Source organism: Lithobates pipiens, unplaced genomic scaffold, assembly GCF_037356315.1.
Source record: "Lithobates pipiens isolate NorthernLeopardFrog02 unplaced genomic scaffold, aLitPip1_a1.2 Scaffold_27, whole genome shotgun sequence".
NCBI lineage: Eukaryota > Metazoa > Chordata > Amphibia > Anura > Ranidae > Lithobates > Lithobates pipiens.
The window spans coordinates 32,389,192-32,414,148 of record NW_027507788.1 but is presented as its reverse complement, the minus strand read 5'-3'; the positions used below and the strand labels follow the sequence as shown (position 1 = coordinate 32,414,148).

The 24,957-nt window shown below is 44.4% G+C and overlaps 1 protein-coding gene across 1 annotated transcript in view; it reads right to left on the bottom strand.

Moving 5' to 3' along the window:
• Positions 1-264: 264 nt before the first annotated feature.
• The window catches only part of SMG9 (SMG9 nonsense mediated mRNA decay factor), a 37,951-nt gene continuing 13,258 nt past the window's right edge, over positions 265-24,957 (bottom strand). The window contains exons 7-14 of the mRNA XM_077456735.1: positions 23,958-24,069; positions 23,170-23,265; positions 16,070-16,155; positions 9,903-10,009; positions 7,821-7,928; positions 6,104-6,229; positions 2,755-2,899; positions 265-2,563 (exon numbers count right to left, since the gene is read on the bottom strand). Of these exons, the coding sequence (XP_077312861.1) occupies positions 2,485-2,563; positions 2,755-2,899; positions 6,104-6,229; positions 7,821-7,928; positions 9,903-10,009; positions 16,070-16,155; positions 23,170-23,265; positions 23,958-24,069 (859 nt within the window). The 3' untranslated portion in view covers positions 265-2,484. The remainder of the gene's footprint in view (positions 2,564-2,754; positions 2,900-6,103; positions 6,230-7,820; positions 7,929-9,902; positions 10,010-16,069; positions 16,156-23,169; positions 23,266-23,957; positions 24,070-24,957) is intronic.

Below are 24,957 nucleotides of genomic sequence, written 5' to 3'. Positions count from 1 at the left end.
TGTTCTGGTGCTGGGTACAGCCATCCATAGATCTGAATGTAGCTATGCACTACTTGTGTAAATTGTAATGTAATGTCCTGAATGCACAGTACCTGCACCAATACATACTGGGCACCAAAATACACAGCCTGTTTATGCTTTATGGGTAAATGTGCCCAGTGCATGAAGTCTGATAAAAATCCACAGAAAACTGTATGAGGAAAATGATCAGTGACAAAAACTGAGCAGTTTTTAACCTGGACAGATATCTGTAGTCACAGAAAATGTTTTCTAGCAAGAGCCTCATTTCACTTTTATTTAGGCATTTACATGGTCCAGGAACTTCTCATAAACCAGCCAGTAGCTTCATTACACCAATCAATGCTCATCATTGTCCTGGTTTAGAACAGGACAGTCCGATGGTGTTGGTAACCACAGGATATGTACAGGACTTTGCCTTCAGTGGTCACATTCTTTACACACTGAACTGATATGCAGAATGGTGGCCTTTTTGTGGTTCCATCATAATCATGCCGTATAAATGGAAGGAAACAACCCTGAGTGCCGCACACCATCAGAACCCCGTCACTATAGTAGAAGCAGCCTCAGCACGGCTCTGTCCAGGCTATGCCCCAACATATTTTGCTGCGCCCATAGGGCTTAGTGATAGAGGACCCGCCCCGTGGACGGGGCAAAAACGCATTAGCGGGGCATGACCTGGACAGAGGCGGGATGAGGCTGCTTCTAGGGTTGCACCGGTATTGGTGCCAATACTGAGTATTTGCACAAGAACTCGCACAAATGCTCCCGATACCTTTGCGGAGCAGTTTGAGCCTATACAAAATGAATGGGCTCAACTCACACTGCAAAGAATCGCATGCAATTTCCCCCACCACTCCTGTGTCTTTCAACCCAGTATAGAAAGGGAAGCGCCAACTAGCGCAGGTATGGACAGTTTTTTTTTTTTTCAATGTTATAACTACTCACATTAAAAAGTACATATCTCATCAAATCAAAATCTGCCTAGTGCCCCTATCCCACCGAGGATAGAGAACCATGGCCGCTCGAGGTGTTCACAAGGCTGGAGAAGATGTATAGGCGGGTCCGCCCCCAAGCTGACATCACTTCCACCCTATACCCACAAGGGTCCCGGAACTCCTCCTCCAGCCCTGTGAGCACCTCCAGTGGCCATGGTTTTCTATCATCGGCTGGAGGGAGACACTATGCAGATTTGGATTTGACGAGATATGTACTTTTTAATGGGATTTTTAATAAAATGCCCATTGCTGCACTAGATGGCGCTTCCCTTTCTATACCGGGTTCACACCCCAGAAGTGGTAGGGAGAAATCGCATTTGATTCTGACAAGAATTGCACCCCATTCTTGTTCAACTCGCATGCGATTCTTTGCAGTGCGATTTGAACCCATTCATTGTGTATGGGCTTAAATCGCACCGCAAAGGTATCAGTTTCGCTACCGACGAGTACTTAAAGCAGTTCCCCCCAAAACTGGAACTTCCGCTCTTCCGGTTCCTCCCTCCTCAGGTGTCACATTCCCACACCCCGCTGTCTTCTGGGAGACACACAGGTCCCAGAAGACAGCAGGGACCAGTGTGGACGCACAGTGCGACTCGTGTAATGGGGAACCAGGCCGTAAAGCCGCAAGGCTTCACTTCCCGATTCCTTTACTGAAGATGGCGGCGCCTCCACCCGGGAGCCCAGGGACGGGTTGGCTTCAGGTAAGGACATCGTGGGCTCCCTTGACAGGTTAGCGTCCATATTTTAAAAGTCTGTAGCTGCAGTATTTGTAGCTGCTGACTTTAAAAAATAAAAATAAAAAAATTGTCAGAACTCTGCTTTAATCGTAAGTATTGGTACTTGTACTTGCCGATAAAAAAAACAAAAAAACAGTATAGGTTGCAACCCTAGCTGCTTCTACTATAGTGATTGTCGGGTCCTGATGGTGTGCAGCACTTGGGGTTATGTCCTTCCTTTACACTGCATGCACTAAGCCAGGACGGGCTCTCCCCAGCCTACACCCTTAGTATGAATCACTGGACTAGGTAGGACACACAGGAACCTCGAGCGGCACCCCTTGTTTTTTCACAATAGGTCCATCTTAATCATGATGACTTGAAGGAAATTGACCTTTTCCTCTAACGGTTGTTCTTATAATACATCTTCAGGGTTGGATCTCTTGTTTTATGCAAAGAGCAGGCCATATAAAGTCCACCAACAAGAGATTGTCCACCAACAACGGATAATCCAGGAGTCCTGATGCTTCACTTTCCAGATCGTCATACCTGATGCGACACTTGAAAGTTTCCCGCTTTCACCTTTTTTTTTTTATTTGGAGATGGGAAAATCTGAAGGTGGACGGGAGCACCAAAAACTCCAAGCACTATGGCAGGGGGTTCCAACCACAAAAACCCAAGACAGTATTAAAAAGGTTACACTGCCAACCACCTATAAAACATAACACTTGGAGGTCAAGAGGCGATCCTGACTACCCCAACAATCTGCTGTATTCCGATAATGCCGAAGACTTCTTCACCCCGTCCCAGATCCGAGCAGCATAGTGAAACCTACAAAAAAAAAAAAAAAAAAAAAAAAAAAGGTGAAATGATCAAAAACACAGAAACAAAAAATATAATCATCTGTAGAGGAGAGCTCCATTGTTCTATAGTGGTCATCTCTGATAAAATGCAAATCAATACACAAACATATCTGAGCTCTCTCATGACATTGCTGTGAATAGATCCCAGGGTTCACTTACCAGTTCTTTTCGGTGAGAATGGTATGCGATAGCTGTGGGCGAGACATAGACATGATCTGACTCCGCAGTTTGCTGATCATGGTGTGAAAGTTGGGGTGACCCTTATAACCAGGAAGGAGGGAGAAGAGAGGGTTTCCCCCTGAACCTACAGAACAAATACAGAAATGGAATTTAAATATCTCCAAATTACGCATGTGAATAGACCTAGAACACAATACAGCAATCCCTGTGCTGAACCATTTACACCACTTAATCTGCGCTGGGCTGTGGAGGGGTGGGGGTGACCGACTCAGGCTCTCAGCGGCTCGATGAGAGGCTGAGCCGGGTGTCAGTCCAGGCACCTGGCAAATCCTAACCCTCTGGTCACGATGACGCGGCCCCTGGACTGACAGCAGTGATGTCAGCAGAGAGCAGGCTTCAGCCCGCTCTCTGCTGAAAACGGGTCACAGAAGTGTAAAACGAACTGCACTCCTGTGATCCAGAGAAGTACAGCCAAACAAGCTTTGGCTATACTTCCAATTAAGGAGAAGAAAACTAAAACTATGTTTTTTTCCATTTATTTTATTTATATGGATCCCACAATATGGATCAGGTAGGGACTTGGACAGGTGAGAGTCAGGATAAGGGGTGATAAATTCAAGTGGAATTAAACTCCACTTACAGTGAATATCTCATAAACTTGCTCTGTTTAGAAGATATTCACACAACATGCAACTGGTGACATCACCAGGGATGGTATTCTGTGCCGGACCTTCAGAGCTCCGTGCTGGAGTGGGATGTGCGTGGGAGTGACGTCATTTCAGCCCTGGCCACTCATACAGCCGAGAGGAAGAACGGGTGAAGATGGCAGCGCCGGGGAGCTGTGACAGCACTGTGCTGGAGGGCCCTGTGTACAGGTAAATCTGTCATAACGTGCTAGCATGCATGGCATATTAGTATATTCTGACTTTTTTATTTTTCTGGCGGCTTACTACCATTTTAAAAAGGATAACACTACAACAGTACAAGTAGCCTTTAAAGTTTAACGCAAAGGCAAAATGTTTTAAGTTTTGGATTTAGTGGAGTGAGGTTAGACGCTCCGTCAGGTTTTTTTTTTTTTTTTTTTGAGCCATCTATGTCCCAGCTAGGGAGAAACGCTGCAGCAAAAGGCGTGAATTGCTCACACTTGGGGGAGACAGGACAGGTAGTGAAGAGAAATCCCCAGCAGGATGAAGCAAACAAATAGGGGTTGATTTACTATAACTGGAGAGTGCAAAATCTGGCACAGCTCTACATAGAAACCAATCAGCTTCCAGTTTTTTTTGTTTATCTTTTGTCAAAGCTTATGTATTGCTGACCCCCGAAGGAGCGGCTGGTTTTGTTGGGCTTACCGTTACCTTCTTGACCTCGTGTGCGTCTAGGGGTTTCCCGAGGTAGATGGCCCAAAGAACTGCAGAAACTGACACTGGATCCTCTTTTAGTGTATTTATTGGACAACAAGTAGACAGAACAGTCTCTCAATGAAGGATAGAGGGTTGGGTAGGAAGTTCAGGTACTCTTGGAACTGCTAAAGATAGGAAGTCTCTCACTATAGAAATCCAGAGAATTGCCACTCACAACTGGATTCTCACAGCTACCGGATAGACCTCCTCTCACCAGGCCTAGCAGCCGATAGAGTGTTTGAATAAAGCGAAGCCTCTGCCACAGACTTGCGTATAGAACAGGTGAATAAAGTCTCTGCCACAGACTTGGATATAACTGAAGGATGTAGATAAATTTAGAGAGCCATCATACGGTACCAGTATCTCGCAGCCGGTCCGGTGATACCGTATGAGTGTAGCTTCCCTTGGTGTCTTTCAACTGAGCCTCCAGGCTCTTTCTGAGAAGCCAGCATTATGCATGGCCTTCTCCCGAAGAGTCCTCCCCTGGGTGCTTCTCCAGTTGCTGGGCCTCTCCACAGATGAGACGGCACCGGACCACCTTTGAATCCTCCTTCCAGTTACTTTGCCTCGGGCTAGCCAGCCAAGAGAATCAGAATCGGATGTATCCGCACCCCAGGCCATGAGCGCTGGTCAGGAGGACCAGGACCAAACAGACAGAAAGATCTGGACTGGAACCCAGAAGCACGTGATGTCAGTACCTCAAGTACCCTCTCCCAGAATGCACAGCAAGATGACACTCGCACTGGGCTAGTTCCAAGAAGGAATGGCACTCAATGCGCCTAGCTAAACTGCGTTCTCACACTTGCCAGCGGTGACAGCGACACCTGTGGCCAAGCAGAACACAGTGCAATCCAGCTAGACTGGTACTGAAACCATAATTTGGTATAATTTACCCTAAAACCTAACTGTGGTTTTAGGAACTTTAAATAGAAAAAAAAAAAAAAAACATAGCGTGTGTTCTTCGGGAGCCGGCACTACACTTAATTGAAAAAACTGAAGTTAGAAGCTGATTGGCTACCATGCACAGCTGAACCAGATTTTTCACTCTCCAGTTTTAGTAAATCTAAAAACAGAAAAAAGGAAAAAAGCAGGCAGTGAAAATCGGTTTAGGAGTGTGTCTATGGGAATGTTTGACCATTCGCATTTGTGAGGTCAGGCACTGATGTTGGACAAGAAAGTCTGGCTCGCAGTCTCCAGTTTAATTCATCCCAAAGGTATTCTATTGGGTTGAGGTCAGGACTCTGTGCAGGTCAGTCAAGTTCCTCCACCCCAAACTCATTCATCCATGTCTTTATGGACCTTGTTTTGTGCTCTGGTGTGCAGTCACGTTGGAACAGGAAGGGACCATCCCCCAACTTTTCCCACAAAGTTGGGAGCATGAAATTGTCCAATATGTCTTGGTATGCTGACTCCTTAAGATTTCCCTTCACTGGAACTAAGGGCCCAAGCCCATTTCCTGAGAAACAACCCCACACCATAATCCCCCCTCCACCAAATGATTTGGCCCAGTGCACAAAGCAAGTCCATGAAGACATGGATGAGCGGGTTTGAAGTGGAGGAACTTGACTGGCCTGCACAGAGTCCTGACCTTGATAGAACACCTTTGGGGATGAATTAAAGCGGAGACTGAGAGCCACACCTTCTTGTCCACATCAGTGCCTGACCTCACAAATGCGCTTCTGGAAGAATGGTCAAACATTCCCATAGACACACTCCTAAACCTTGTGGACGGCCTTCCCAGAAGAGTTGAAGCCGTTATAGCTTCAAAAGGTGTAACACCTCAATATTGAACCCTACAGACTAAGACTGGGATGCCATTAAAGTTCATGTGCGTGTGAAGGCAGGTAGACATAGATATACATTTTCCAAAATTATTACAACATCACATTAGGATTTGAACAGTGAAATCTGTAGTAGAAGTGCTGTACCTGCTCTTGAGATGGTTTCATCAGTTTCATTCTCCATCACGGGCACTAAAAACAAATTCACTTCTGGCTCCAGGAAGTCATAGGGCAATCCTGGGAAGATATTGCAGTCCAGCATAGAGAGGGTGCCTAAAACAGAGTCATGATCATTACATTTCATTATACAAATAAAACAATGGTAATAATTCAGATCTAAGACTGGGTGCACAACAGTGCTCAGTGTGTGGATGGAAAGCACAGCCTATTAATATTGCTCAACGGTTGTCATACATAAAAATACTACCACTTCAGGTAGTCTTACAGATCATCCACTAGCTGCTGGTGAATACCTACTGAGATCAATCCCTACCCACAGTATCCAGATACAAACAGGCTGCACTTCTGCCATTTATATCCAACAAGTTTTATTTTAACCGGTTCCCGACCAGCGCACGACGATGTACGTCGACAGAATGGCACGGGCAGGCATATTGGCGTACAGGTACGTCCAATATTCAATGCCGTCCTGCCATCGGGAGCGCGCCGCCGGCGGCGCGCTCCCGCGCTGGTCGGGACCCCCGTGAGTCCGGTCGCGGGACTCGATCGCCGCGGGCATCCCCGCGATCGTCTCACGGGACGGCTGAATGGAGGAAACGCTGTGTAAACAGCATTTCTCCATTCTGCCTAGCAACTAGTGACGCTGATCTCTGCTCCATGTGATTGGAGCAGAGATCAGTGTTCACTAAATGAAAGCCCAGCCCCCACACAGTTAGTAACACACCCCTAGGAACACTTAACCCCTACACTGCCACCCACTGGTTAACCCCTTCACTGCCAGTGTCATTTACACAGGAATCAATGCATTTATATAGCAGTGATTACTGTATAAATGACAATGGTCCCAAAAATGTGTCAAAAATGTCCGATGGGTCCCCCACAATGTCGCAGTCACAATAAAAAAAAAAAAAAAAAAAAAAAAAATTATTAATAAAAATGCTATAAAACTATCCCTATTTCTGTAAACGCTATAACTTTTGCGCAAACCAATCAATAATCGCTTATTGCGATTTTTTTTACCAAAAATATGTAGAAGAATACGTATCGGCCTAAACTGAGGGGAAAAAAAATGTTTTTTTATATATTTTTGGGGGATATTTATTATAACAAAAAGTAAAAAATAATGCGTTTTTTTCAAAATTGTCGCTCTATTTTTGTTTATGGCGCAAAAAATAAAAACCGCAGGGGTGATCAAATACCACCAAAAGAAAGCTCTATTTGTGGGAAAAAAAGTACGTCAATTTTGTTTGGGAGCCACGTCGCACGACCGCGCAATTGTCAGTTAAAGCGACGCAGTGCTGAATCGCAAAAAGTGGTCTGGTCTTTGACCAGCAAAATGGTCCGGTCTGTAAGTGGTTAAGTAGTGCAAATCTGCAAAGCCCGAATTTAGGATTTTCTTACTGCTACACCATCTCCTACTCCCAATTTCTCCCAAACAGGAGCTTAATCATGAACCTGTAGTCACCTCCATGACTAAAGCAAACCATAGATGAATCGTATCTCAGCCGGTTTAGCAGGGACTGACCAAGATTAGATCCATCTATGGGCAGGCTGCTTGTACTGAAGTCAATCCATCGATCAACTTCATTACAAGCAGCCGGTCTGAATTTTTTTTCCATGTGATCACTGCCGGCAGCTAACTCTCCATCTCAGATACGGCCGGAGTGGCGGAAGGTGAACGTACCTTTATATCGGAGACGGGAATGCATCATTAGCTTGTCAGTCACTGTGTGCATCTGCTTCAGGCTGCGGGGACAGAAATCCTCCCTCTTGGCTTTATTCTGGAGGAACACTGCAAGATGAGGAGGAAGATCATGGAGATGCACTGCTGGAACTTTTTAAAACCATGCAAAATGCAACGAGGATCCTAGAAAACTGCTGATTGCAGACTTGGCCAGCCATAGACATTTAGAAACTCAGACAGTTTTCAGCAGGAACCAGCCAAGATTCAAACTGTGTGTGGGCAGGCTAAATGTATCAAGTTGCTTGATCGATCAACTTGGGTACAACCAGCCGTTGCTATAGCCGCCAGCAATAATTACTGTCTTCTCCCGGAGGGGGCGGCTTCCCCCGCTCGCCAAGAGCAGATAATTGTTTGGCAGTTTGGGAATCCTGCGAACAGGTTGCAGAAAAGAAATTTGTACCATCTATGGCCAACCTAAGGCAACTGGGGCGTCCGACGGCTACAGATGACTTCAGAGTAAGTGCAGCTTTTATCTGCAGCCTACTAATAAACAGAAGTGCACCACCTTAAAAACACTTTTTAAATATATCGGTATATGCCCCCTCTAAGGATCAGACTGCAGCCAGTATATTGTATCCAGCAGCTACTTCTGGGCGACATTATGATGTCACTAGGCTCTGCCATTGCCCAAAACAGAGGGGCTAATAAATTTGTGGAAAAAGCTGGAACCTGAGTATTACACGTAGAGATCTCTGGATAGGGGGAAGGTGGCAAGTGTCAGTCTATAAAAAAATAACACTCATTCACAAAGCACCTGTGTCACCTGAAGCCAATGTGAAGAAGGCATGATGGTATAGATAAAGGTCACTTGAAGTGGTTATAAACCTCAGACATGAAATATGAACAAAGCACATACCTCTATAGCATGTACTTGTCTCAATTAAGAGCACTGAGTGTAATTTCTGTCTGCTACTTTGTTCCTCTGCTATCAGCATGAGTCACTTCTGACAAGTTTTCCTGACACCAAGAGAAAATTGGTGACGGGGAGGGAGCGCCAACAAATTGACAAGCTCTGTTCTTCTGTGAAAGGGGCCCTTCCCTCCAATCGGCTGTCCTCACTGAGGCTTGCAGAGTAACTTCAGCTCTCCTCACCCTTTTTTTCTGAACTCTCAGACAAGCTTATACATTTAGCAGTTTGAATGGATGTAGAGACATGAAGACTGCAGATAGACAGATGCAACTTATGTAGGAGAATGTGTTTCATCTCTGTGAATCACCTGAGGATAGTCCCTTCACTGGGTATATGTAAGGGTTTACAGCCACTTTAAATTGGGTTCCAGTCGTTTTTGTGTTTATTAAAAACACTCACCTGTCCCACGATCCAGCGATGTGGCCACCCAAACTCTTGTGTTCTCTCCCTCGCCTCTCCCCGGCATTACAAGTGTGGGCTTCACAGTCGGGTGCAAGACACGCTGCGCCTCCTCAGTGGCCAGGCAATCTTCTGAGACCTGTGACGTGTCACAGAAGATTGCAGGGAGGGAGGAGGAGAGGAGAACTTCCGCTCAAGTCACCTAGGCAACCCAAGCGGAAGCGGGAGAACCTGTCAAAACTAGGCACACCCCCCCCCCCCACAAAAAAAAATGACATGCCATATGTGGCATAGAAGGGGTTGAGGAGTGCTTAAAGCTGAACTTCCACTTCTGGGTGGAACTCCGCTTTAAGGAACTTAAAGTCAGTGTACCCAGACCTGATATACTGTAGATTAGCTGCTGGTTTCCTTTATCTCTAGCAGCAAAACTGTAGATCTTAGCTCCACCCTTCTGCCACAATCAGTCTCAAAAATATTGTTCCCCCTTACTGTTGTTTCAATATCCATTACATTATAGAGAATGCTGCATGAGCATAAATAAAAGGTAGGTGGGAAGAGATGGGAACGCTAAAGGAAAGACCTGGTCAAAAACCACATGGTGTCCACTCATAAATGAATACAAAAGTGAAGAGTTTAGAAAGTTAAAGACAGCTGCAAAGTTATACAACATAATTATAGAAAAGGTCCAAACCCAGAGAGAATAAAACACATACCAATATGGGGGTAGTACTCAATGCCTTCATCTGCCCCCGATGAGCCGCTGGACTCATGGCTGGGAGACGGTGTCGATGGCTTCAGCATTTCAGCCGTCTGGAGAAATCTGAGAACAAAAACTGCAGTCACAAAACTGAAGTATTATGAGGTTTTTTTTTTGTGTGACTAAGAGATGTCAACTTAGACCCCTTTCACACTGAGGCAGTTTTAGTGCTAGAAATAGCATCTCTAAAGTGCCTGAAAACTGCCTCCCATGCCGCCCAAATGTGAAAGCCCGCGCTTGCGGGACGTTAGAAAGTCCTGCAAGCAGCATCTTTGGGGATGCCCCTGCAATGACTGGGCAGCGCTGCAACACGGGCGATTTCAACCCCTTCTTTGGTGTTAAAAGCGTCCCTCTAGTGACCGAAAAGTGATGCTTAAACAGCGGTAGAGCGGTGCTTTACCGCTGACGCAGGGGTGTCCTCTGTGTAAAAGGGGTCCGAGTCATTCAGGAGAAAGTGACCGGGTCCCCCTGATCAAGTCTACTTGGGATTACATGAAGAGACAGAAGGATTAGGGGCAGCCGATGATAAAGTTAGCATAGCGCTGTCACTTTAAGAGCATGAATGTTAACCTTGGACTGCTAGCTGTTCATCAAATACCCAAACCAGAAACTTGAGGCAATTGTTAGAACTGTAAATCACTATTCACAGCGCTGTCCTTATCATGCTATCAATAACACGATATTACTGCCATACACATCCTTATTAATTATCCATTTATGTGAAAAACTCACAAAATAAAAAAAGTCACAATAAATTCCAGAGAATGTCTCTTGCAAAATGTCTTGTTCTTAAAGTGCTCCAAAATATGCCATCATAAGATGCTGCAGACATAAAAGGTGCTTCAGTGCTGCTAATCTTGCTTCACAGTGCTGCATGCATTGCTCCGTGCCCAGTGTCACTCACCAGGTGCTTTTGACTTTGTAAAACAATATTTGGGGGCACCTAACGCCTGTAGGTATAGACCAATTACCATACACAGTTAGGTCTAAAAGTTGACCGATATGGGTTTTTCGCTGGCCGATGCAGATATTTAGAAAATCTGGGCGGATGAAGGCTTTTTTGCGGCTGATTTTTTTTTCTGGCAAGTGGCGCTGGTTGGCACCGATTGTCACTGGCAGGTTTCACACTGAGCTGATATGTCAGTTTCACACAGTTACACTATATGTAACTGAATGCAGAGAGAGACCAGCTGTCAAAATTCAGCGGTGATGTCGGGGGTGGGTGAGACCCTGCAGCTATCAAACACCAGCCAATGATTGGGCTGCTTAAGAAAAGGGGCGGGGCCACATACATGTAGCAGCCCGCCCAGATCCCATCAGCTCATGTTTGATAGCTGCTGAGACCCACCCACCCCCGACATCACCTCTAAATTCTGACAGCTCCTCTCTGCATTCAGTTACAAAATGTCAGTTTCACACACTGAGCGGCTCTGGCATGAGTCAAGCACCGCTCTGCCAGTGGAGTGTGGGGAAGAGAGGAGGAACACTCATGGGTCGACGGGCACAGTGCGGTCATTTATGAGCCAAATTTGCATAATAATCGGCTGATTTCTTAAAAAAGCCCAAATATTGGCCAATATATCGGTTGACCTTTAGTTCGCTCCATATATATATATATATATATATATATATATATATATATATATATATTTGGACACGGGCACAAGTTTCATACTTTTGCTCTGTATGCCACCAGAATAAAAGTAAAGTGAAACAATCCAAATGAATTGATGTGTAGACTTTCAGCTCTAATTCAAGTGGTTGAATGTAAATATCAAGTACAAATTTTAGGAACGACAACCATTTTATTTTATTTATTTTTTTTATTTATTTTACACAGTCCTTACATTTTCAAGGGCCCAAATGTAATTGGACAAATTAATATAATCATAAATAAAATGTAAAATTTTTTATATTTTAATGAGAATCCTTTACTGGCACTGACTGCCTGAAGTCTGAAACCCATGCACATTACCAAAGATTGGTTTTCCTCCTTTCTGATGCTTTGCCAGGCTCTAACTGCAGCTGTCTTCAGTTGTTCTTTGTTTGTGGGCTTTCTTGCCTTCAGCAAGTGAAATGCATGCTCAATTGGGCTGAGATCAGGTGATTGACTCGGTCATTACAGAATATTCCACTTCTTTTCCTTCAAATGTTCCTGGGTTTCTTTTTTGTCCATCTGTCCTGTGAAGCACCGTCCAATCAACTTTGCTGCATTTGGCTGAATCTGGGCTGACAGTATTTCTCTAAACACTGCAAAATTCACCCGGCTGCTCCTGTCCTCTGTCACATCATCAATAAACACCAATGACCCAGTGCCACTGGAAGCCATGCATGCCCATGCCATCACACTGCAAGCTCCACCATGTTTTACAGATGACGTTGTGTGCTTTGGATCATGAGCTGTTCCAAGCCTTCTCCACACTTTTTTCTTCCTGTCATTCTTGTACAGATTAATCTTAGTCTCATCCGTCCAAAGAATGCTTTTCCAGAACCAGTCTGTCTTTTTTAGATGTTTTTTGGCAAAGTCGAATCTGGCTTTTCTATGCTTCAGACTTATGAATGGTTTGCACCTTGTGGTGAACTCTCTGTATTTGCTTTTGTGAAATCTTTTCTTGATTGTAGACTTTGACAATGATACGCCCACCTCCTGGAGAGTGTCCTCCACTTGTCTGGATGTTGTGAATGGGTTTTTCTTAACCATAGAGAGGATTTTGCGATCATCCACCACTGTTTCCTTCCATGGACGTCCAGGCCTTTTTTGAGCTCACCGATGCGTTCTTCTTTCCTCAGAATGTACCAAACTGTTGATGTGGCCACTCCTAATGTTGCTGCTAATTAATTTGTTTAGTTTTTGAAGCCTTACAATGGCCTGTTTCACTTGTATGGACAGCTCCTTTAAGCACATGATGTAGGTTCACAGCAATAGATTTCAAATGCAAATACTACACTTAGGCTACTTTCACATCGGGGTTAGCACTAAAGCGTTGCTCGTTTTAGCGACGCTTTCGCGGTTTAAGCAACACTTTTTGACAGAGAGTGGGTGCTTTTAACCCCTGCTAGCGGTGGAAGAAGGGGTTAAATGAAACCAGCCAAGTTGCAGCACACCCGAATCACTTGTCAGGCGTTTTGGATGGGCAGGGGCAGTTTGAAAGTGCTCCCAAACCGGCCCTTAGATGCTGCTTGCAGGACTTTTCCTAACGTCCTGCAAGCGCACCGCCCAAGAGCTTTCACACTAGGGAAGCATGGGAGGCAGTTTTCAGGCGCTTTACTGCCTCAGTGTGAAAGGAGTCTAAGAATCAACTTCAGACCTTTTACCTGCTTAATTGATAAAGAAATAACAAAGGAGTAGCCCACACCTGGCCATGAAATAGCTTTTGATTCAATTGTCCAATTACTTTTAGTCCCTTGAAAAAGAGGGATAGCTAGTCTGAAGAGATGTAATTCCTAAAGCCCTCCTGCGATTTGGATGTACATACCCTCAAATTAAACCTGAGGGTGTGCACTTTCAGCCCATATCCATTATATACACCTTTAGCTTTAATATTTTTTGGTAAATAACTGAATATATATATAATTGTGCCTGTGTTCAAATATATATGGACCAAACTGCATAATAATGAAAGTGTGATTAGAAGTCAATCCCCAATAGTGTAGATGACCTACCTTTGATTAGCGACTATCAATGTGACAGGGTGCTAATGGTGAGCAAAAACTTGGGTGTTAGGCTATGAACTTATTTTGCTAAAAAGAAATATAACATTGATATTAAAGTGATTGTAAACGCTTACAGACCACTTTGACCTACAGGTAAGCCTAGATTAAGGCTTACCTGTAGGTCCATGAAATATCTCCCAAACCTACACGGTTTAGCAGATATTTGCAAAAAGACAGGCACTGCTGTCTACGGCGCATGCGCCATAGACCGCGCCGCGCAGGCGCACTGAGCCCGCTGCTAACGGCGATATGCCGTTAGTGGCGGCTCCCGTGCGCATGCGCGGGAGTGACATCATCGCTGCTATGGAGCTGTGAGTGGCCGGAGCAGCAATACCCGGAAGAAGATGGATGCTTCATGCTACAGGGGACAGCGGTGACATCGCTGGCTCCTGTGTCAGGTAAGTGGCAATTAATGGGCTACTATGCAATGCCTTTGCAGGGAGACAAAGAGGAAGTAAACCCATCAGGGTTAACTTCCTCTTTAAACCAATCTCACGCTCAAGGGCAGGTGTGTGTTCCACTACCACAATGCAAAAACCAGAAGCCAGGGGCCCAGAAGTGACGTCACCGGAAATAGAGCACCTCAACGTACGTTTTGTCTTACGTCATCAGAAAGATGAAACATACGTTGAGGCGCTCCATTTCCGCTCACGTCTTTTCCGGGTCCCTGGCTTTACGTTTTTTTTTTTTGCATTTTGGTAGTGGAATGCATGCCGACCCTTGAGCATGAGCCGGCGGTGGTGCCTTCCTCCAGTTTGTATACAGGTATTCCCTAGTGCCAGGTCCAGGCACTATATCATGTAAACAGCCATTTTACATTTTTATCTTTTACAATAAAACTGTATCATGCTATTGGCTCCTCTTTCTCTGCCTTTAATGTGGTGTTATGGTGGAGAGGAGGAGAGATTCTTGACAAACTTGAGAGATTCTTTGACCAAATCAAGATCAAAGACCCAACCACACAGGCGCTATACAACCCTCTTTTTTAGTTAAAGGGGTCATGGTCTTCTGGTGAGTGGACACCTAACTGACCACTTCTGGGTGATTTTAATTATGCTCCAAGCTGGGGTAAGGGTTTACAACCACTTTAATATTGAAGAACCTATGAACTGTTCAAAAGGGACATTTTGAAATTTTTGTTTGTTGATGTTGTATAATTAAGTCAGCACATTGATATTAAACCCGTGACATATTAATACGTTATTTTTCTTTTTAGCGATATAAGTTCATAGCCTAACACTCAAATTTTTGCTCACCACTAGCACCCCCTCACATTTATACTCGCTTTTGGCTTTGTGCCTCTCAGCATCAAAGTCTGTAAGGCTTGTGGATATTCCCCTCCCAGGTATTTTGCAGGATAGTCCACAGCGCCTCTCCTTCACCACTCCACCAATAATTTCCAGTTCCTTTACATCACCTCCTCATGTCACATCCACCATTTATAGGAATAGAAGGAGGGGCCTCGCATAGTGCAATAACTTTTTTCATTTAAAATAAAGCATTAAAACAAATATATTGTAGTCACTTGTTCATAAATAAAAATAAGCAGTACAAACCAGGAAACACCATCACAGCGTACGATCCACTGACTGAATATACGTCATCTGGTAGTCCGAATGCATTTCGCCAGTCAATCAGATGTCTTCAGGGGTGGGTATTTCTAGTTCTCCAGCCACTATTTATACAGTAATCCTCACCTACTATATTACTGTATAAATTGTGGCTGGGGAACTGGAAATACCCACCCCTGAAGACGCCTGCCTGATTGGCTGGGAAACCGAGTTGGGAGGGACTACCTCATGGCGTAATTTTCGGTCATTGGAGCGCACGCTGCGGCAAGGTTTCCTGATTTTTACTGCTGGTTTTTATTTCTGAACAAGTGAGTGCAATACATTTGTTTTAATGCTTTATTTTAAATAAAAAAACTTTATTACACATGAGGATGTGACATGAGGAGTTGATGTAAAGGAATTGAAGATTACTGGTGGAGTGGTGAAGGAGAGGCGCTGTGGACTATCCTGCAAAAGACCCGGGAGGGGAATATCCACAAGCCTCAAAAATTTGATGCTGAGAGGCACAAAGTCAAAAGCATCTGGTGAGTGACACTGGGCACAGAGCAAGGCATGCAGCAATGTGAAGCAAGTTTAGCAGCATTGAAGCACCTTATGATGACATATTTTGGAGCACTTTAACCACTTTTGTATTTGAAAGGCCGTTGCACAAATACAGTGCGACATAAAATATTGCAAAAATCAGCATTTTATTCTTTAGGATCTCTGCTAAAAGATGTATATAATGTTTGGATGTTCTAAGTGATTTTCTAGGAAAAAAAAAAAATACTGGTTTTAACTTGTAAGCAACAAGTGCCAGAAAAAGGCTTAGGCATTAAGGATTTAAAAACCATCTCACCGGTATATGTTGAAGTCGGTGAACCAGTCCTGGACAACGATAATCACGTGGCACACAGTGAACAAGAAGGCAGCAATCTGTAGTGACTGAGGAGACAATATGGGATAAATGTAAGAAACACAAACAAGTAACTAACGAGTATTTGCAACTAACGAGTAATTGCAGTAAACATCTTGAGAAATGAAGGAATGGATACTTTAGTGCAGCATTTTTAGAAGCACCAGGTTGGGGGGGGGGGGGGGGTGGACGGTGTGAAGGAAGCTGAATCCAGCTTGTCTGCAACATCAGACAAATGACACCGCACTGTATACTGGGTATTTAGTTCTATGGAGGGCACAAGTGGTCTGAGTTTGATGCAGGTACAGCCCAGATTTGTAAAGATAATATTGAATCCATCTATATTTAAAGTGATTCTAAAGGAGTAAATAAAAAAAAAGAATACTAAAAATAAAAAAAACATGTTCTCCTTACCTGCTCTGCAATGGTTTTGCACAAAGCAGCCCCGATCCTCTATTTTTTGGGTCCTCCTCCAGCAGTCCTGGCCAATCCCTCCTGCTGAGTGCTTCTAATAGCAAGCCTCTTGCTAAAGGGGCACTCGAGCAGGTAGGCCAACGTGGCTTGACCCCCGCTCCCTCCTTATTGGCTCACTGGCTGCGATTGACAGAAGTGGGAGCCAATGAGGAGAGAGAAACCCGAGCCACCCTCTACTCTCATGCACATCGCTGGATCAAGATGGGGCTCAGATAAGTATTGCGGGAGGAGCTGCACCTGGAAGGTTTTTTACCTTAAAAAGGAGATGTTTAGCCTGAGCTCGTTTGGCTGGGCTTCTTGTATGTCACAGGAGTGCAACTCGTTTTCCACTCCTGTGACCCAGTCTGAAGTCTGCTCTCTGCTGACGTCACAAAGATCACTCCAGGCACCGTGTCATCCCCACTCTGGGAATCTGGATCTGCCAGGTGCCTGGACTGATGGCCATCTCAGCCTCTCAGCGAGCCACTGAGAGACTGAGACGGCTGCTCCCAGCCCCTCCACAGCTCAGCGCTCCAGTGAGCGTGGGAGGAGCAGAGCAGGAGAGCTGCTAATCGACAGGCAGCAACTCTCTGCTCAGGGAGCTGAGAGAACCAAGCCATCTGCGGTTTTCCATGGCTCGGTTCTCAGTGCAGAGGTGGTGGGGGACAGATGCAGCATCCACCTAAGTATAATTATGGGGGGGAAAAAATAAAAAATTCCCATACTTCTCTTTTAATGCACAGAATGCATAATTCCCTGTACACACGGTAGGACTTTCCGACGGAAAATGTTCGATCGGATCGTATTGTCGGAAAATCCGATCGCGTGGGGGCTCCATCTGACTTTTTCCGTCGGAATTTCCAACACACAAAGTTTGAGAGCCGGATCTAAAATTTTCCGACAACAAAATACGGTCGTTTAAATTCAAGTCCTGTGTGGACAATACCGATGGACAAAGTGGCAGGCATGCTTAGAATAAATTACGAGACGAAAGCTATTGGCTACTGGCCTCTTAATAGTCCCGTTGTACGTGTTGTACATCACCTCGTTCTGAACGATCGGATTTTATATCAATTTTGTGCGACCGTGTGTATGCAAGACAAGTTTGGGCCAAAATCCTTTGATTTTGTCATTGGAATGTCCGACCGTGTGTACAGGGATAGGATATAAAAGGATATAAAAAACCTTAAGCCTTTAGAACCACTTTAAATTTGTGATGCTTACTTATGTTATGAAATGTTTTGCGTAAGGTATTTATTAGCAGCAAATTCCAAGGATTTGTGTATCTGAAATAGCATGAAGTTTCCCCTAATGATGGTCCGTGCCAGGCAGAGGCCCCTGTCAGATAGAACAGTGCAGTCACAAGCACAGCCCCATCTCTCACCCATATCACATTATACTTCCACATCACGAAGCAGGCAGTATGAAAAAGATGGTAGAGTGGGTGGAGCATGTTTTCTTCCTCCAGGACTAAATGTCTGTACTACCACCTTGCAGCTTAACAGTTTGGCAGGAGACAATTTTTGAACAGAAACTAAAGACAGTAAAAGGAAAAGATATATAAAATGAATATTGCATTTTCTGAAAAAACATTAGCCTGGCTGCATGACAGAATTTTCTGGGTGGCTACAGTTCAGTTGTAAATGCATCCTCCATCTGTCATTTAAACAGAAGCAGGAGCTCAGAAATTTTAATTTATATCCCATCCTTTGTTCTGTTCTCCATGCATTCCTGCTCTGCAAATCCCAACAATCAAAACCCTGTTGATTGCGGCAATTAAATTTTTTGGTGTGTTGAACTAAATTTTCACATTTAAAGGGGAACTAAACCCATCAATTTAACTTCTCAAAAAACTGTTACATTCCCCGCAGGCCAGGAGTGCCAACTGTCACATTTACTTTTGCTCTCAATCAAGTTGTCAAACCCTGAAATGGCTGGAGTCATAACCAATCACCTGTGCAGCACCATGGCAGTTGAAGATCAAACAGAGGATAAGATGGCAGCTTCCTTAACTTTAACCGCCACACGTACATGTACTGCGGCAGGGCGGCTCTTCAGCGCAAAATCACATACCTGTACGTCATTTTCATTTCTGGGTCTGGGGCACACACATGCGCCGCTGGTGACCTGCTGAATTACCGCCACCTGATAATCATTTCTGAGAGAGGCAAAACGGCGGTCTGCCTATGTAAACAAGGCAGATCGCCATTCTGTTAGTAGGGAAGGACAGAGATCCTGTATTTCTGCTAAGCAGGAACACAGATGTCTGTCTTCCCACAATTAAAGCACCTCCCCCACACAGTTAGCAAGCACTCCCAGGGAACACATTTAACCCTTTGATTGCCCCTGGTGCTAGCCCCCCACCCTGCCATTTTTAGCACTGATCACTGTATTGGTGTCACTGGTCCCCAAAAAAAGTGTCCGCTGCAATGTTGCAATCCCCGCTATAAGTAGCTGATCACTAACATTATTAGTAAAATAAAAAAATAAAAAATCCCTCAAACAATATCCCGCAGTTTGTAGACGTATAACTTTTGTACAAACCAATCAATATGCACTTATTGGGATTTTTTTTTACCAAAAACATGTAGCACAGAGATATGCAATTAGCGGAACTCCAGCTGTTGCAGAACTACAATTCCCATGAGGCATAGCAAGACTCTTAGAGCCACAAGCATGACACCCAGAGGAAGAGGCATTATGGGACTTGTAGTTTAGCAACAGCTAGAGGTCCGCTAATTGCATATCCCTGATGTAGCAGAATACATATTGGCCTAAATTGATGAAGAAATTCGATTTAAAAAAAATAATAATAATAATAATAATTATTGGATATGTTTTATAGCAGAAAGTAAAAAATAGTTTTTTTCAAAATTGTCGGCTTTTTTTGTTTATAGCGCAAAAAAAAAAAAAAAAGGAGGTGATGAAATACCACCAAAATTTTGTGGGGGGAAAAAAAGGACATCAATTTTATTTGGGTACAGTGTCGCAATTGTCAGTTAAAATAACACCGTGCCGTATCGCAAAAAATGGCCTGGTCATTAAGGGGGCAAATCCTTCTGAAGTGGTTAAAGGATAGGAGGGTTTAGTTCCACTTTAAGGGAAGTAAATGAGGTCCTGTACACAAGTCTGAAATTCACCTTGGCAAAGGAACACTATACTCCCATAAGCTTGTATGAGCATATGAAATAAATTATCTATCCCACTGATCTACTGAGGACCTCTGAAAGGCTACGGCACAATAAAGAATGACAGACAAGAGCCTGTAGTGCCTAGAGACCTTAAAAAAAAGATTACTAGCAGCAAGGGATCATGGGAAAAATTATGAAAACCACTCTGGCTGGAAACCTTAATGTGATAGTAAAGGATATGAAAAAAAAAAAAAAAAAAAAAAAGTGTGTGTATATATATATATATATATATATATATATATACATACATACATACATACACACACACACACACACACACACACACACACACACACACACACACACACACACACACACACACACACATACACAGTGCCTTGCGAAAGTATTCGTCCCCTTGAACTTTTCAACCTTTTGCCACATTTCAGGCTTCAAACATAAAGATATAAAATTTTTATTTTTTGTGAAGAATCACCAACAAGTGGGACACAATTGTGAAGTGGAACGAAATCTATTGGATTTTTGAAACTTTTTTAACTAATAAAAAAATGAAAAGTGGGGCGTGCAAAATTATTCGGCCCCCTTGCGTTAATACTTTGTAGAGCCACCTTTTGCTGCGATTACAGCTGCAAGTCGCTTGGGGTATGTCTCTATCAGTTTTGCACATCGAGAGACTGAAATTCTTGCCCATTCTTCCTTGCAAAACAGCTCGAGCTCAGTGAGGTTGGATGGAGAGCGTTTGTGAACAGCAGTTTTCAGCTCTTTCCACAGATTCTCGATTGGATTCAGGTCTGGACTTTGACTTGGCCATTCTAACACCTGGATACGTTTATTTGTGAACCATTCCTTTGTAGATTTTGCTGTATGTTTGGGATCATTGTCTTGTTGGAAGATAAATCTCCGTCCCAGTTTCAACTCTTTTGCAGACTCCAACAGGTTTTCATCCAGAATGGTCCTGTATTTGGCTGCATCCATCTTCCCCTCAATTTTAACCATCTTCCCTGAAGAAAAGCAGGCCCAAACCATGATGCTGCCACCACCATGTTTGACAGTGGGGATGGTGTGTTGAGGGTGATGAGCTGTGTTGCTTTTACGCCAAACATATCGTTTTGCATTGTGGGCAAAAAGTTGGATTTTGGTTTCATCTGACCAGAGCACCTTCTTCCACATGTTTGGTGTGTCTCCCAGGTGGCTTGTGGCAAAACTTTAGACAAGACTTTTTATGGATATCTTTGAGAAATGGCTTTCTTCTTGCCACACTTCCATAAAGGCCAGATTTGTGCAGTGTACGACTGATTGTTGTCCTATGGACAGACTCTCCCACCTCAGCTGTAGTTCTCTGCAGTTCATCCAGAGTGATCATGGGCCTCTTGGCTGCATCTCTGATCAGTCTTCTCCTTGTCTGAGCTGAAAGTTTAGAGGGACAGCCAGGTCTTGGTAGATTTGCAGTGGTCTGATACTCCTTCCATTTCAAAATGATCGCTTGCACAGTGCTCCTTGGGATGTTTAAAGCTTGGGAAATCTTTTTGTATCCAAATCCGGCTTTAAACTTCTCCACAACAGTATTACGGACCTGCCTGGTGTGTTCCTTGGTCATCATGATGCTCTCTGCGCTTTCAACAGAACCCTGAGACTATCACAGAGCAGGTGCATTTATACAGAGACTTGATTACGCACAGGTGGATTCTATTTATCACCATCAGTCATTTAGGACAACATTGGATCATTCAGAGATCCTCGCTGAACTTCTGGAGTGAGTTTGCTGCACTGAAAGTAAAGGGGCCGAATAATTTTGCACGCACCACTTTTCAGTTTTTTATTTGCTAAAAAAGTTTAAAATTATCCAATAGATTTCGTTCCACTTCACAATTGTGTCCCACTTGTTGGTGATTCTTCACAAAAAATAAAAATGTTATATCTTTATGTTTGAAGCCTGAAATGTGGCAAAAGGTTGAAAAGTATAGAGAGAGAAATATAAATAAAATATATAAAGAGGTTATACTTACCTTCACTGTGTAACAATATTGCAGACAAATATCCCTTACCTGTCCCCTGCCAGCACTGTCCTCTCCTCCTCTGGATGCCTCCTTAGCAAGCTGGGTGCTAGGGAAATACCCGTGCATGCATGCTCCCAAGCCAGGCTGTGTAGGTCTTTAGGCACACACAGCACTAGTAAGCCACACCCCTGCCCACTCCTAAAAACAGTTTGATTGACAGCAGCAGAAGCCTTATGGCTCCACTTTCCTTGGTTTAGCCTGTGAAGGCAGAAAGTTGGGGGGGGGGGGGGGAGATGAGCGGCGCTGGAGCTGGAAACAGCACTAAAGCAGTTCAGAAACCAGGTAAGTGTTTAGGGATGAGGGTGGGTTGGACCGGTAGGAGGGCATTTTTTACACCAATGTAGACTTTAGAATCACTTTAAAGCCTAATTCCAGGCAGTGAAAATACTGGCCCAACCACACATATGAAGATTATACTGCTTATAATGAACATGCTTTATTCCCACCAGTTCTGCTTGCAATAACTTGTCTCCTAAAGCCATTGTTCTTACCAGTCTTGTCGGCGCCCCGTTTTTCAATATTACCACGTAAAATGCAGGACCGGTGGCCTCATCCTATCCTGATAAAGTGGACACTGGTCCTGCATTGTACTTGATGATATAGGAGTGTCCACTGACATGCCAGAGCCGGAGAGCGGCAGAAGGGACCACTAGCTTTAGCTGGACCTGGACTGTAGAGTATTACTCTGTGTCAGATCATCCCCATGGAAATCAAGCAATGCATTTATTAGTGGGGGAAGTGGGAGAATTAAATTATTTTATCACATCGTGGAAGGCTTCTTTAAAGCGGAGGTCCACCCTAAAGTGGACCTTCCGCTCATCGGAACCCTCCCCCCCTCCGGCGCCACAATTGGCACCTTTCAGGAGGGAGGGGGGTGCAGATACCTGTACAGTACAGGTATTCTGCACCCACTTCCGGGATAGCTCTCTGCGGAAAGGGGCGTAGATTACGCCCCTTTCCGCAAGCGCCCGCCCCTTTCTGCAAGTGCCCCGCTGCCTGCTGGGAAACACACAGATCCCAGAGGCAGCGGGGACCGTCCTTATTGCGCAGCGCGATTCGCGCATGCGCAGTAGGGAACCGGGAAATGAAGCCGAAAGGCTCCATTTCCTGATTCCCATACCCAAGATGGCGGCGGCAGCACCCGACAGACGATCTAGAGATCGGCTTCGGGTGCCGACATCGCGGGCGCGCTGGACAGGTAAGTGTCACTATTTTAAAAGTCAGCAGCTGCAGTATTTGTAGCTGCTGGCTTTAAAAAAAAAAAAAAAAAAACGCGGAGTCCCGGCGGACTCCCGCTTTAAATCAGAATAAACTGCAAGGTTGGCAGGATTACATTAGGAGTGCAGAGAAAAGACTTATGAAGTAACCATTCACATATTACCTGCATCTCTACATAGGTGTGTGGAAGGTTGTATTCCGGAGGTAGCTTGCGGTCATTATTTATCAAATGATCCAATATTGCCGGGCTCAGAATGGGCTAAAAATACAATAAAAAAAAATGAGTACAGCTGACAATATGCTCTAACTAGGTCAGTGGTATTAGTATTTTCAATTGCTAATGGAAGATGATGTTTAAACAGGTGATGGATGGAAGCAGCCTGCTCTAGTATTCCCTACCAAACACAATACAGACTGCAGAATATTCAGTGATTGGAGGTTAGAAAGGATTAGTTTAAGGGTGGTTTTATCTGTGTCCACAGCTGTGAAGATCTGCAATACATTTGTATGTCCACGTTTGGCTTCACACTATTTCGAATTGGATGCGGGTTTCTCCGCTTCCAATTCGCATGACAGGAGAGTGTGACCGGGTCTCAATGGAGCCGGTTCACACATTTCCAGTTCACACATCTCCGGGGCAGCCGCAAAGCGCACTCCAGAAGAGTCCTGTGCATCTTTGGCTCCATTTCAGGTCCGAAATCAGCCACAAATTTGGACCTTGAGCCCATCCAGTTGTGTGACAACAGCGAATTAAAATTAAAAAGTCTTCCTGCTTCTCCAATCTGGTCCTGATTGGGGGAAGTCGAAGCTGCCCGTGACCTAGATGGGGTAAGTGTGGGGCTGGTGGGTAAGCTTGTTTAAGGTTGTTTACTGCCCCCAGCCCCCCCAAAAAATGGAGCACCAGCCGTTACTGGGGTACATGTACTCACTCACACTGCAGTCCTTCCCTACCTGTGTGTCCAGGTAGATTATCCTTTCCTGGCTGATAAAGAAGTCAATGCCGCTTGTCTGATTCCCGGCTCTCTCCCTCACCTCTTGACTCTGCATTCTAAAGACATATGATCTGCAAAAAAGAAAAAAAACACAAGGCCCCTTGCTTTTAACTTGTTCTAAGGCAATCACTGTACAACAAGTAGAATCTCTATTGGTCTTCCAAAACGCACTGGGAACTTTATACCCAATGTGCATGCCTTTGGACTCCTTCTCTAGTGTAAAAAGGGTGCCTGCGCCAAAGACCCTTGCCCTGCTGTCAGCTTCATCTTACGGATGGGTGTTCATATCGCCTTTAAAGTCCCACTCCCCTTTGTTGTTTTTTTTTTTTGTTTTTTTTTTTATAATTTCTTTATTTACCATGTGTTGTAATTCCTAGTTTAACAGAAACATGACTGGACGAGGCATGATCAGCATTTAGCAGATACATTGAACCATTTTCAGTAAAATTCTTGGTCAAAAGACCTATCAGAAAACAAATAAACGATTGTCTACTTTAGTCAACTGCTTGATGATACTGATCACCTCTTGCCAAAAGGGTCTAAGTTTAGGGCAGTCCCAAAAGATGTGGAGCATCGTTCTGTCTGCATTACCACACCGCCAGCATGTACTGGGGACCTGAGAATAAAAACGGTGTAGAGCGACAGGGACCCAAGTACCAGCGAGTCAAAATCTTGTATCCAGTCTCTTGGATTTTAGTGGCTATGGAAGACTTCTGTGCAAAGTGAAGAATCTTCTCCTCTGTGTGTTGGTAAATTAGATGTCAAGATCCCATTCCCATTGTTTTTAAAATATCTTCCACATCACACATCCTCATGCAGGTAGTCCCATTCATGTCAGTTGGGATGCAACGGCTGCATGGACAGATCCTGATCCCAATTTAACATCCATGCAGGCATGGGTGTGTGCCCCTGAATGCACACTGTCTGCATTCAGGTACTTGCATGCACCTGCACCCACA